The sequence below is a fragment of the Lentinula edodes genome (genome assembly GCF_021015755.1).
Source record: "Lentinula edodes strain Le(Bin) 0899 ss11 chromosome Unknown C8R40scaffold_40, whole genome shotgun sequence".
In the NCBI taxonomy this organism is placed as follows: Eukaryota; Fungi; Basidiomycota; class Agaricomycetes; order Agaricales; family Omphalotaceae; genus Lentinula; species Lentinula edodes.
Genome location: NW_025764346.1, coordinates 148,345 through 162,962, shown reverse-complemented (window position 1 = coordinate 162,962; position 14,618 = coordinate 148,345). Strand labels below are relative to the sequence as shown.

Below are 14,618 nucleotides of genomic sequence, written 5' to 3'. Positions count from 1 at the left end.
TCACTGCGAAGTTTGAGCGAATAACGAGGAAGAAATATTTGCCTGAGTCTGAAGAAAAATTATCTTTGGGCCTATGTACAATAACACATACTAGGATAATCATCAAATCCGTCCCACTTTCTTTCACCGGCAAGATATTCGATGGTTCTGCGCCTTCAAGACAATCAACATTGTTATTAGTTCTCCTCCAACTGTTCTAACTCCCAATCTTCAGAAGATGCTTCCTCTAGTGTTGCTTGCCACTCGTGACCCCAAGTCTTGAGTTCTTCTTGGTTGAACTGGTGCATGATCATAACCACTTTCTCGTATGAGAAATATCCGCCTAGGGTATCCTCGTCAAAAAATGGCACCTTGCGTGGTCGCCTCCCTGGCTTGCGTGGTTGTTTCGCATCTGTTTTCATCGCATTGTGCATATTGAGTCCAATGGAACCATAGAAGAGAGAGCATTGGAGGGCGATCAACCATGAATTGAAGGCGCTGAAGAAGGGCTGCGGAAAGGGTTGCCAATTCCCAGCATGAACAATTATTAATTTCCTCCCTTTAAGAAAACAATCACCCTGCTCATGCCACTTCTCATAACGATGATCTCCGGTAGAAGGAAAACGGACCTTCTCGGTCGGACTGGAATAAAGGGAAACCAGTAAGAGAATAACGTAGAAGACAGACTCCAAATCGTGGCGGAACCGATGTGGACCTTGCCAGTCAGATGAGTGTTGTTCATGTGCCATGTACGGTTTGGTGCCCATTCGAAACTTGGATGTCGAGCCTTCTTTCCGCTCATCCAACCAAATCACAAGATCCCAGTCAATCAAAACTCCGTATTTCTGCCTGTCCTTTTCGCGAACCATGATATTACCAATACTGATATCGCGATGAAGAATTCGAGGATATTTCCAACCCCAGTGATGACCTAAAAATTTCGTGTGAGAAAACTACGAACGAGAATAATAAATGGGAGCGCACACTGAACGACATCATAGAAAACTTGTGCATATTCCTTCGAGGACTTCAAATCCATCAGCGGTTGCAATTCATCCTGGATCGAGAATCGCAGGAGACACTTCTGATAACCATCGTCGAACTTCTCTTTGAGACTAGCTTGTTGACGGAACTTGATATCAGAATTCTGATAAATCGTAGGCAAGTAGTTCATGCCCCGTGTATATTCCAAATGGATGTGCAGACTTGTCGCTGTATCCCAAGAATATTTGCTCGGACAATCTACTAATATCATGAGGAACTGGAATAATGCCAGGGAAAGTCACAGTTCTTGCACGAACAGTGATAATAAGTGCATTCCACTTGAATGATGACGGTTCCACGACCAAGTCTATCATCAGAGAATAATACAACCGGTTCAGAACGTACAGTGCGCATTTGGGGATCCTTGAAAAGAAAATCAAAGAGAAGTCCTCCAGCGAAGTCGGTAATTCCATTCAACAAAGGCTCATTAGATGCAACAAGCTCCAGAATGTTCTGTGAAGCCATTAGACTCGAAGAATTCATCACGAATTTGGGCCGTCTTCAGGCGCTGAGGCTCGTAATGTTGGAGCATACTCCGTACGTATTGATATAGCCGCAATCCCGTACTCTGTACGTACTGACATAACCGCAATCCCGCTCGAGACGGCGTTATTACTTTATACTGTACAGTTTACGTTTTACCTAGGTCACACAGTTTGGAGTCTCGAGTGCTCCCTCAGTTGCTATATTATCAACTGAGGTGAGCACGAAGTATATCTGTATACATTAACTACATGCTAACGTTACCGTAGATTTACTAGGCTTAACAGGTAGATATATAGTTGCTATATTATCAACTGAGATTTACTAGGCTTAACAGATTATGAGACTCGTACTCTAACAAAAGAAGAAGAAAAGTTTAGCACCGAAAAGTCCATCTCTCAATTGAAAGCAGTAACCTACAAAAATGTCGTTCGGAAACAGCCCGAACATACCCAGACTCCCGGACGAGAAGCAGCTCGTCGGTGAAGATAATTGGAGACCGTTTAAGCGCGAGATCATGTTCGCAGTGCAGTCAAAGGGACTCGCAGGATACCTCGATGGAACGATAGCCCGACCGAGCAAATACCCAGGCCCGATATATCCTCCAGCACAACCCACCACACCTCTATATAGCCCGACACCATGCCCAGAGGAATGGGAGATCCGTGACCGGCTCGTCGCAGGGGCGATTGTATCAAATATCACGGACCCTGTTGGCTTAGGGATAGATGAAACAAAGCGTGCATCGGATATATGGCTAGAACTAATTAAGCGTTTCGAGAAGAGGGACAAGCAACGCATTCACCTTGCTGATACAAGCCTACGCCAAGAAAAATATGACCCCGACACGACAATGGAGGAGCACGAGAAAAAGATGAGGAATCTACTGAAGAAAGTGCACGACCTGGGAGGAACTGCAACCGATGCACAATTCCGTCGGATCGTGATCTCCTCAATGCCACCAGGATGGAGGCAGGACGTGCGAAGCGTGCCAGGAACATCAAGCGCGGAGGCCTTCACATACCTCCACACACTGTGGTACGAGAAGGAAGAGGAACGAAAGGAGGAGGAAAGGGACACAAAGCGAGTGAAAGCACTTATGGCAGCTGTCACGAAGCGGCAGAGGCGGAGTGACTAACGGAGCGGGAAAGCGGAGCGACTAAGCAGAACGGCGTGGCGGAGCAACTGAACAAGGCAACAAGGCGGAGCGACTAAGCAGAACGGCGGCAGGCTGGTCCCAGATAATGACAGAGATATATTGAGTATCGTAGTCATAGGTAATAATAAGTAAGCACATACCTGGTCCCAGATAATGACAGAGAGGTCAAGATAAGGGACCAGGCTGTGGAGGGTTGGCTATATATACATAATCCGGTCTGCGAGAAACAACGATGTAATACTGTACAGTTTAGGAACAAGGAAGGTGGCAGAAGCCAATAGAAGGAGAAGATGGGTCAGGTGGATCAGTAATCGATGGGGGTTTGACAGTGATGGGATGATGTATCGTACAAGTAAAGGCGTCAAGACGGTGAGAAAAGGAAAATGATAGGGGCTGCGTACTTTATGACATTACCCCCCTCCTTATGACCATTGCCCTCGATGGTCAAGGCTTTGCCGCTGTTGGGTGTTTTTTATGAAAGGCCCGAACAATTTTTGGTGCTCGACTGAGGTTGGCTGCGGGTTCCCAAGAGTTGTGCCCTGCGTCGTAACCTTTCCACTTAACCAAATATTCCAACTTCTTCCATCGAACCCGGCTGTCTAAGATCTCCTCTACTTCGTATTCCGGTTCGTCTTCATCCTCTAAGTATACCGGCTCTGGTGGTGTTGGTATTTCGCCATTAATGGAGTTACCTTTCCAGGGGTATAGTTTATCGACATGGAAGACGGGATGGAGGCGATCTAGGGATAGGGGAAGGTCAAGGCGGTAGTCTAAAGGGCCAATTTTCTCCAGAATGCGATAAGGGCCAAGCTGTCGATCTCCTAACTTTTCACTGGAGAGTTGAAGGTTAATGTCCTCCGCACTGAGCCAGACTAGGTCTCCAACTTTAAATTGATGAGCTTTCCGCTTCCCGCGTTCGTATCCCTCCTTCTGTTGTTTCTTTCCTAGGTGTAAGGCAGCTCCGGCATCTTGTCGCGCTTCTCGGAGAATCCGTATACGGTCATCCACAGCTGGAATACCGCTGCGTTGGCCCACTGGGATATTGAACAGGGGAAGATAGCCGTAGGTTAGCTCGAACGGGGACATGCCTAGCGCAGAATGAGTCCGTGAGTTAATCACAAACTCCGCCATGGGAAGGTGCTCTGCCCAGTCATCTTGTCGTCGTCCTACATAGAGGCGGATGTATTTCTCTACTTCCTGATTTGCTCGTTCGGTTTGGCCATTAGACTGAGGACGGTATCCGGAGGTTAGATCTGATTTAATTCCTAGCCTAGCGAGAAGGGATCGCATGAGTTTAGCTGCAAACTGGGGTCCGCGGTCGGATTTAAAGTGAAGAGGAAGACCATGGAGACGGAAGATCTCTCGGTAGTAAATATCGGCAACGCCTTCGGCTGTGATGGAGCTGGTGCAAGGAATGGCGTGAATTTGTTTTCCATACAGGTCTGTGCAAACCAAGACAGCATCGTAGCCTTGGGAGTTAGGTAGCTGTGTTATCAGGTCAACCCCTACCTCTTCCCATAGACCGGATGGTACATCTAATGGTTGAGTTACGGCCCGTGGGTGCCGCTGGATCTTCTTACGGGCACAAACCTCGCATCCCTCAACGTATTTTTCCACAAAAGAGCGCAACGTAGGCCACCAGAAATGGGTACTGACCAAGTCGAGTGTCCCGTGTAGTCCGGGGTGTCCTGCAGTTGGATTGTCGTGGCATTGACGGAGTACCTCAGTGCGTAGGTCGTCGTTTGCTGGTACGTATACTCGACCTCGGTAGTAGACCAACCCATTGTCTTCTTCCCATTCGGCTATCCCATTGGCCAAGCGCTGTAGTCCGTGCTCTTTGACTGTTTTGAGACCCTCCAATACCTGTGCCTCCCGTTCTGAGGCTTTCCGGATACGATCCTCTAAGGGGTTCTGTAGGATCGAAGCTGCAATTTTTACGAAGTGGCCAGGTTTAAGGACTGTCTGTTGTCGGTTATCATCGCTGTCCGATACATGATGAACTGCCATGCGGGAGAGAGCATCAGCTTGGGTGTTTACTCTGCCAGGGCGGTGGATCATATGAAAGTCAAACCGTGACAGATAGAGGGCCCATCGGGCTTGTCGGCGGGTGAGGTCTTGTGCAGTGCGCCAGAATTCGAGGTTCGAATGGTCCGTAATGATGTCGAATGGTTGAGGGAGTCCTTCTAGAAAGTTCCTCCAATCCTTCAGTGCTTCAATGATAGCAAGCATTTCTCGATCGTAGATTTCGTAGTTCCGTTCCGCTGGCTGCATGGATGCCGATCTGAAGGCTACCGGATGCCATTGGCCATCGTCTTGCTTCTGCATAAGGGCGCCTCCCGTGGCAAAGCCTGATGCGTCTACCTCGATTCGAGTAGGCCTGTCTGGTGTCCATAGAGCAAGGATCGGTGCGGAGATGAAGGCTTCTCGAAGGGTATCAAATGCTTTCTGTCGAGTGTCGGTCCAGGTAAAGCTGGTGTCTTTCTTCGTCAGGTCGTTCAGAGGTCGTGCTATTTTGGCAAAATTCCGGATAAAGCGTCGGTAGAAGTTTGCAAATCCCAAGAACCCTCGTAGTTCCCGAAGATTAGTAGGGACTGGCCAGTCGCGAACAGCCGCTACTTTTACCGGATCCATTCTCACCTCCCCTTCTGAGATGATGAGTCCGAGGTATTCAATCTGTTGTTGTTCAAATTCGCATTTTTCTGGTCGTAGATAGAGGTCGTGCTTTTCTAACCGGGTTAATACTTCCCGTACCATTCGTTGGTGTTCCTCGAGATCGTTACTGAAGATAAGGATGTCATCTAGGTAGACTGCCACCTTGCCGGCTGCAATGAGATCAGCAAATATAGCATTCATAAGTGCTTGGAACGTGGCAGGGGAATTTGTGAGACCAAAGAACATGACCTTAGGCTCGAACAAGCCTCGGGTTGTTGCGAACGCGCCTTTCCATTCATGCCCCTTCTTAATCCGTATGTTATTGTAACCCCAGCGGACATCAAACTTCGTGAAGTATTTGGCTCCCTGAAGTCGGCTAATGATGTCAGCAACTAATGGGAGAGGGTATCGGTTCTTCACAGTGTACTCGTTCAGTTTCCGGTAGTCTTGTACGAAGCGGAGTTTCCCATCCTTCTTCTTTACGAAGAAGACCGGTGATGAGATTGGTGATTTTGAGGGGATGATATAGCCTTTTCGTAGGTTTTCTTCTAGGAAACGATCCAACTCCTCCTGCTCATTTAGGGACATGGGATAAATCTTGGTACGCATGGTTGCCGGTGCTCCAGGTACGAGATCAATCGCATGGTCCCAAGGTTGGTGGGCAGGTAATCGTTCGGAGGCGGATTCTGAGAAAACCTTCTTGAAATCACGATACTGCTCAGGGACCATTTCTTCGAAGGTTTTAACGGGTTTGTCTCGGTTGGCTTCCTCTGCTAGCTGCTGGGAGTAAGTGAATCCTGCGGCGCACCAGACTTCCTCCGTCTGTTCCTCTAGAATTCCTGCTTTTACCCATGCCCGGCGAGTTTTATGATTGGCTCGAATTCGGTGTATTGGTGGTTCTTCCACCGCTGCTGATTCACTCGGTTCAAGGGTCGCTTCTAGTGGCACCTCAATGTGGGGGTTTTCTGCGGGAGGTTCCAGTTCCGGGAGTTCGAGGATCGGGGTTTCTGTGTGAGTGGCGGCTAGATGAGAGTACAAGATCTCCTCGTCTGGGACTTCTTCTATCGTTACTCGAGGAGGCTTTACTGAAAGTCGTCCTTTCTCCCAATCAATCTCCGGATTTACCTTCCGTAGCCAGGGGAGTCCAAGGATGATGTCTTCACCTCCTAGGTTGGTGATCAGAAAGTCCATCCATCGCTCTTGATTATCCACTGTGAGTGCTAGACGTGCAAAATGGGTTATCCGTCCAGCTCGGTTAGGTGTTCCATCGATATTAAAAACGTCGATTGGTTTATGGAGGGGTGCACATCTTACATGGTTCCGGGTGACAAAGTCTTGGTTTAAAAACAGGGCGGTAGCTCCACAGTCTACCATGGCTGCAGTTGTTATACTGTGATTCCTTCCTCTTAGTCTCGCATGAATTCGGAAATGTGGGGAAGTAGAGTTTAATTCCCGGATCGACGATATTGTACATGATGGGTGCGAGTCATACGAGGAAGTAGCGAACATAACAAACTGATTATGGGGTACTCTCGGTGCAGCCGAAGCGGGTACCCTCTTTAAAAACCCTGTTGGAAGCCAGAGGATGAGGAGGACATAGCGTTAGCACGATCAAGTAATTCCCTTATTTGACCAATCTGATTGGAAAAGTCCTGGTTAGGGGGGCTCGGAGTAGCAGCTACGGGTGCAGGAGCAGATGTTGGGGTCGAGGACGCGATTTGGACGGATTCGTTTGGGAATAGGGAGAATGGCGCGGGTCCCGTAGCGGATATCTGTTGGCGTCGAGGTTGCTGGCGTCGGCCTCGGTCTCGTCCGAGTCCCATGAATTTGTCTTGGCAGACTGCTTCCAGATGTCCTCGACGTCCACAGTAGCGGCAGGTGGTTTCTCGGTGTGGGCAGTTTTGCTTGACATGACCTTGGGCACCGCAGCCGAAGCATCGTCCTCGCATGCGAGCTAGGAATGCTTCCCTAGTATTCCCATTACTGGTGTGGGTTGCATCAATGTCCATAGCGTGGGGGTCAGCAGGAGTAGTATGAGCGGTATGCGTGGGAGGGTATCCAGAGTTCCGGCCAGTCATGGTGGGATCGTGCAGGTATACATCCACCGATATGGCCCGTTTGATTGCCTCCTTCAGAGTCGGAGCAATTCCTTGGGCAATGTTTACGGTGATGAGGTGTTGTCGGATCTCCGGGAGTAATGCAGTGAAGAAACGTTCCCGCAAGTCAATATCAGACATTTCAGTCCGATCTCCGATATCCTTGAACTTCTGAGCGAATTCCGCAACTGTCTGTCCTTTACTTTGCCTGAGATTCTTGATCTCGCTACGGGCTTCCATACCTGGGTCCATTGGTTCAAACCGTTGGCTAAATTCCTTCAGAAACGCCTCCCAATTTCCTCCGAAAGGGGGATTTTCCGCATTGAAATGTAGCAGATGGGGAGTTGCCCAATCTCCAGCACTTTCTGTGAAGAAGCCCAAGGCGGACTTGATGAGTTTTACTTGGCTTTTGGCGAGATCCGGTTGTTCTGACGCCCAATTCTGGAACTGAGCCATGAAGCGACGGGCTTCAGCGCCATCTTTACCCTTGAAAACCTCGGGTTTGTTCATGCTTGACTTAGAGGATGAGCGTTCCTCCATAGCTGTAGCAAGGTTAGCTACTTGTCTGATGAGCTGAGCCATGAGATCCTCCGCAGAGGTGTTTGGGGCAGGCGGGATAGGAGTCGACATGATGGGAGTAGGCAATCGGGGCTGGGGAATCGGCAGGAAGGTTATATTGCTCACAGTGAGTGGCTCTCGGATTGAGTTCGAAAGGGCGTTTGGGCAAGGTTGAGACTGGCAATCGCGCCAAGTATCGTCGTTGTTATGGGCGTGAGCTTGGTCTCTGGGGTCAAGTGCGTGCGGGAGTGCGGAGCAGTCTATACTGGCAACAGGTGTTTCAGAGTCGGGCGGAACTGGGGAAGACGTGGTGTCTATAGACCCTGCAAGGACAACCTTATCGGTAGGCTGTCAGTGCAGTAATGGATCTTGACCTAATGTCACGAAGCGGCAGAGGCGGAGTGACTAACGGAGCGGGAAAGCGGAGCGACTAAGCAGAACGGCGTGGCGGAGCAACTGAACAAGGCAACAAGGCGGAGCGACTAAGCAGAACGGCGGCAGGCTGGTCCCAGATAATGACAGAGATATATTGAGTATCGTAGTCATAGGTAATAATAAGTAAGCACATACCTGGTCCCAGATAATGACAGAGAGGTCAAGATAAGGGACCAGGCTGTGGAGGGTTGGCTATATATACATAATCCGGTCTGCGAGAAACAACGATGTAATACTGTACAGTTTAGGAACAAGGAAGGTGGCAGAAGCCAATAGAAGGAGAAGATGGGTCAGGTGGATCAGTAATCGATGGGGGTTTGACAGTGATGGGATGATGTATCGTACAAGTAAAGGCGTCAAGACGGTGAGAAAAGGAAAATGATAGGGGCTGCGTACTTTATGACAGCAGCACACACCACCGCGCCGATCTCGATGCCAACCAACCAGCCACGCACGGGAAACAGAGCCAGCATAACATGCCACAACTGTAGCAAACCCGGACATATCGCCAGGAAGTGCTGGGCCAAAGGCAGAGGCATGGAAGAGCAAGGACCTAAACAGGGACAGGCCCAAAAACCAAGGACCGAGGGGAGTGCCAGCGTAGCACAAACAGACGAACCTAGCGTCTCGACATCCATGGCTACCTACGTTATGTCCGCCCAGTCAAACGGTGAACGAAGTACGTCCAGTTCTGCCCGAACACCCGAACCCACCACTGACCCCGAAACCAGACAAAATTATCCCATTCTAAGGGATGACGGTCAGTGGGAGGCAAGGGAAAAGAATAAGGACATAGATAGCGACATAACTAGTTACGAGGCAGTACCAGAAGCAGAGTGCACAATCTGCCATGGTAGCACCTCCCTGTACTCAATGCCTGTGCCAACAATACGAACATTTATTGACTCTGGCGCATCGGAACACTGTTGGGTACGACGTTCCGACTTCATTGAATACACCGAGGTGCAAGGGCAGGGCGGGAGTAGCGCGATATCTGGCGAGGCAGGGAGATTCCAGATACAAGGTACAGGCACGGTCCAATTCGTGACCCAAATACAGGAGGGTGAGAGAACCATACGCCTCAGAGGGGTAAAACACACACCGTCATTTGCACATAACCTGATATCCATATCGACTCTGGACAACCGGGGCATGCGTGGAGAGTGGGGACTAGGTACGATCACGGTGAGGGCTCCAAACGGCGATCCAATAATGCAGGGTTTTGGCCATAACAAGATGTACGAAGTTGAGGTCCTAGAGTCGGGGGAAACTACAATCAACTACTCCCGGTCAAGAGATAGGCCAGTAGATATTCTCACCTGGCACAGGAGACTTGGACATGTAGCAATACGGCGGATACTGCGGATGTCGAACTGTAACCTTGTAGACAGGCTGAACATCTCAAACCGAGACATTCGAGGTATGTGCGAAGATTGCCTGTATGGAAAGGCAGTGAAACACCCATTTGATGAAGTCTTGACGCACGAAACGGAAGTACTAGAGAGGGTACACATGGATCTATTTGGCCCAGCAAGAACACAGAGTCGCGGAGGAGCAACATACCTCATGCTATGCACCGACAGAAGATCATCGTTCAGAGTGCCCTACTACTTGACAAACAAGAGGAAAGAGACAGGACTTAATGCCCTACACGAATACCGCATCATGGCGGAGAAACAAACGGGCAAGAAGCTAAAGATAATCCGAATTGACGGAGGGGGAGAGCTGAACAATGGGCTTGTCGATGCATACTGCAAGGAGAACGGAATCCTCATCAAGAAGGTACCACATGATTCCTCTGCAGCAAATGGCGTAGCTGAGCGATCGTTCAGAATGGTCATGGAGGGGACACGTACCTTACTAGAGGAAGCGAGCCTCCCATACTCATTCTGGGGAGAAGCCTCGTCGACTTTTGTCTACATCAACAATTTCGTCCCATCGTCTCGATTTCCAGACACAGTACCAGTGGAGAAATGGACCCAGAAGAGACACGACATATCGCACCTACGACCATTTGGGTGCGATTGCTGGGCTACTCTGCCACGGAGAAGGACCGATGGGAAGCTTGGCAGACAGGCAGTGAAGGGTAAACTCCTAGGATACATGGGACGGCGGGGATACCGTATATGGATACCAGAGACAAAGAGAATAGAGGAATCGCATGACGTGACATTTGAGGAAGGGACCCCGCATAGGACGAGAGCAGCAGAGGCGCCAAGTGAGGACGAACAGCTGGGGGAAACTGTTACAACACCAGCGGTGGGAACGGACACTCCGAGTACACGACCTATGGACCCTGCAAATACAGCCAAAGCTAATGACGGCGGAAATCAAATCCTGGAGCAGCACGAGGCACCACCTCTAATACCAGAGGATCAACACCGGGGAGCTGGTAACATACCTCAAATGCCCGTACCTGAACCAATACGACGTAGTGAGAGAGGACATGTACCCTCCCGCAGACTCCTTGAGAGCGAAGAATACCTAGAACGAGAGCGCGCCGCACAGGAGAAAGGAGAGGGATGGACAGTAGACACACCACTGGCACTGATAGCACAACACCCGTATGCCTTCGCAGCAACATCGGGTGAACTCTGGGTACCACAATCATACAAACAAGCGATGAAAAGGCCGGATCTCTGGACAGCACCAATGGAACGGGAATTTCGAACCCTTGAAGACAAACAATGCTGGGATTTGGTACCACTACCACCAGACGCAAATCTCACTGGAGGCCGGTGGACATACGCAATTAAATTTGACGCAACGGGGAACTTATTGAAGCGGAAAGCCCGATACGTAGCACAAGGTTATACTCAAATCCAGGGCCAGGATTATGACAAAACATACGGCGGCGTAGCCCGAATGGAGTCAGTTAGACTAGTCCTGGCAATTACCGCGGCCCTCAAACTGTCCATATTCCAAGTAGATTTTACGGCAGCATTCCTGAACAGCCCTATCACTCACAATGTCTACATGAAACAACCTGAAGGGTTCATTAGACCAGGGACAGAGCATCTGGTATGTAAACTGAAAAAATCCATATACGGAACGATGCAGGGCAGCCACGACTGGCAGGCGACACTGGCTGCCGGATACAAGGGCGACGGGTACACCACTTCGAGGGCAGATCCATGCATTCGGTACAAACGAGTGGGTGACGAGTACACGATTACAAGTACATATGGGGATGACGTCTGTGGGGGGTCTTCAACTAAAGCAGGAAGAGACCGGGCAGTAGCCGACTTGGGACAGCGCTGGGAGGCTAACGAGGTAACGACGGAAGTGCTTCTGGGGATGACTATCCGACAGGACCCATTAACCAAAGCCATCACGATCTCACAAAAGACGTTCTTCCAACGCATGCTTGCACACTTCGGACTGGACCAGGTTCGACGCCGGAATACACCACTCCCACCGAATGTCAAACTCAAGGACGCCCCTACCCCACTACCTGAGGAAGATCGTAGGTTTATGGCAGACAAACAATACCGACCCATTGTGGGGTCAATACTGTGGGGACAGGTTTGCACAAGACCAGACTTAGCATTCGCAGGGAGTCTACTGGCGAGATACCAGCTCAACCCTGGTCGTGACCACTGGGCATGCGTCGAATGGGTTGCAGGGTACATCCTCAACACCCTCGACTACTCCATCACATATGCGGCACCCACCAACTCAGCTGGGCCAGGAACCGGACTGAAACCCTACGCATACGTCGATTCTGACCATGCAGGATGCCAGGACACCTACCGATCAACCTCAGGTTATGTATTTTTCATGGCCGGCGGCCCTGTATCATGGAGCTCGAAGAGGCAAGCCACAGTCGCACTATCGACCACGGAATCCAAGTACATTGGGCTCTCCCGGGCCACGCAACAAGCTGTCTGGATAGCATCCTTCCTCTCCGAAGTGGACCTACAGCAGGAGGGCCCTATCAACATGCTAGGTGATAATTTCGGCTCTGTATGCCTCACGGAGAACTCGAAGCAGCACGCACTGGTGAAGCACATCAAAATGCGACACCACTACGTACGGGAGAAGGTAGCTAGCGGGGAAGTGACTATACAGCGGATTCAGTTGGGGGAGAATATAGCGGACATCTTCACCAAGGCGCTGAACGGTACGATACATTCAAAACTAGTTTCCATGCTTGGGATAGATCGTACGGAGTAGGGGGGGTGTTGGAGCATACTCCGTACGTATTGATATAGCCGCAATCCCATACTCTGTACGTACTGACATAACCGCAATCCCACTCGAGACGGCGTTATTACTTTATACTGTACAGTTTACGTTTTACCTAGGTCACACAGTTTGGAGTCTCGAGTGCTCCCTCAGTTGCTATATTATCAACTGAGGTGAGCACGAAGTATATCTGTATACATTAACTACATGCTAACGTTACCGTAGATTTACTAGGCTTAACAGGTAGATATATAGTTGCTATATTATCAACTGAGATTTACTAGGCTTAACACGTAAGGGCTTGTAGATCAAGGTCGATGACTGAAGAATTCTCAATGAAAGCAACAAAAGAGAATATAGCAAAAACACACCTCAAAATCATCGGAGTCCACCTTGAAATTGTCTTGCGATACAGTATGCGAAAGAAGCAAAACGACGTCTGAACACGTGGGCCTTCAAAGCTTCACCTGCGACTTATGGTGTATACATACAGTAAGTGTTCGTCTTTGAACTCTGGTGATGCATATGGTATCATCACTAGCAATATGTATTGAGTATGTACAATACAATTGAAGACTTATGTATCTTTGACTGCGAGTTCTGCACGTTGGGAGAAGGCCGAAGGCCTTCGGGTCCCAGCAGACAATGAGGTTCTAAGAAGGTATGCACGGTCAGCTGCGATTCCCAGCAAGTAGGAGTGCACGACGCATCTAGCGACCGTGGATACCCTAGTGGGAGGAGAGCACTCACATCGAACTGGGGGCATTGTGTAGCGAACGAAGTCTTGGTGGAGTTCGGGTTGCATGTAAGGTGCCATGATTTCCGCATGCTTTCGGAGATACAATATGAAAGCATCGCTTTTCCATCGGCCTATCACGCGCACAGCGTCGAACGGGACGCCTCTGAGTAGGTACTCAAGTGTGGCTCCAATGCGGATACCGTGGCCTTGAAGGACGGGGAGGCCTTGGTTTTTTGCAGCCTTGTTGACGCGTTGCAGGAAAGCGGATTTTGTAAGGGGCCTTCGGGTGGCTCTGTATCGGTAGGAGAAGAGGTGGTCCGAGGGTCCTGGTGTGTTGACTTCACGGTGATTTCGGAACCACGAGTCTGGGTCTGTGGAGCCAAGCTGTTTGGAGAAGTAAAGGTCCTCGCCTTCGAGCTGATTGCTCTTGGTGCGTGGGATGTGAATGATGGTGGTTTGGAAACCGTTGCGGTCGGTGGCCGTGCTAACGTTTGCTGGTGTAATGTGGACATTTGGGGAGAAGTCGTTTAGATTGGGGACCGTGAGTTCGCCTACTCTTGCTGCGCAGTAGAAGGATGTTGTAAGGCAGGCACCACACGCCACATCAAAAGGGTTCGTTGGATCGAGATCTTGCAGTAGTTTGGAAATATGGTCTGGGGTGAAAGGTACCCGCTTTTTCCTGCGAGCTCGGTCTGGCTGAAGGCGTTCGGCGCCATGAATAATGGTGTCAAAGGATGCTTTGTCGATGTTCCATTCAACTCCGTGGATGATGTGCCAGGCCCGTAGTCCATGCACATAGTTTTTAACTGATGCACCTGCAAAATTTCCGGCCATGGTTGCTATCCAAACGTTGAGCAGGTCGCTGCTGCATGGTGCACGTTGGTCCTCAGGTATGTCACGCGAGTCACAGAAGACGTGGAAGGCGAGTAGGCCTGATGCGTAAGTTTCGAGAGTACTGTCTGCATATCCATTAATGAGTACTTGTTGGACTCGGTCGACGAATTCGTCTGAGAGTATGAGTGGACGCCCCGCTGCATCTTCGAAGGTTCGCTTACAGGCTGGCTTCCAGGAGACTAGACAGTTACGAGCGGCCACATGAGGGCGTAGTGTGGACAATAGTGGAGTCAAATTAGCAGGATATGGGCGGACATTATTTGTATTTACAGTATTCACAGGAGGGAAAGTAGCAGAGGGGTATTCAGAGGTGGCAGGGCGACTACCAGGAGTTCTCAAAGGCATAGAGTAATTTTCCTTCCTCTTCAGATTGCCACTGTCCAAACGATGT

The 14,618-nt window shown here is 49.9% G+C and overlaps 2 protein-coding genes across 2 annotated transcripts; both read right to left on the bottom strand.

Annotated features, from left to right (window-relative positions):
- Positions 1-24: 24 nt before the first annotated feature.
- On the bottom strand, positions 25-1,596 carry C8R40DRAFT_1123648 (uncharacterized protein). The gene is made up of 4 exons (XM_046228907.1): positions 1,281-1,596; positions 964-1,221; positions 557-910; positions 25-488 (listed from the first exon to the last, which is right to left on the bottom strand). The coding sequence occupies exons 1-4, from the start codon at positions 1,504-1,506 to the stop codon at positions 337-339; spliced, it is 990 nt and encodes a 329-aa protein (XP_046082105.1). The 5' UTR covers positions 1,507-1,596; the 3' UTR covers positions 25-336.
- Positions 1,597-13,171: 11,575 nt separating this feature from the next.
- On the bottom strand, positions 13,172-14,572 carry C8R40DRAFT_1055555 (uncharacterized protein; the record flags this gene model as incomplete). Its single annotated transcript, XM_046225008.1, has 1 exon — positions 13,172-14,572. The coding sequence occupies one exon, from the start codon at positions 14,570-14,572 to the stop codon at positions 13,172-13,174; it is 1,401 nt and encodes a 466-aa protein (XP_046082104.1).
- Between the last annotated feature and the right edge of the window lie 46 nt (positions 14,573-14,618).

What these genes read in the sequence shown, in the direction of transcription:
- C8R40DRAFT_1123648 (XM_046228907.1), bottom strand. Translation starts at nt 1,506, where the DNA reads ATGAATTCTTCGAGTCTAATGGCTTCACAGAACATTCTGGAGCTTGTT. An exon ending in GGAATGCACTTATTATCACT is followed by an intron (nt 1,222 to 1,280) that starts GTTCGTGCAAGA and finishes TGATATTAGTAG; the next exon opens with ATTGTCCGAGCAAATATTCT. An exon ending in TTTCTATGATGTCGTTCAGT is followed by an intron (nt 911 to 963) that starts GTGCGCTCCCAT and finishes CGAAATTTTTAG; the next exon opens with GTCATCACTGGGGTTGGAAA.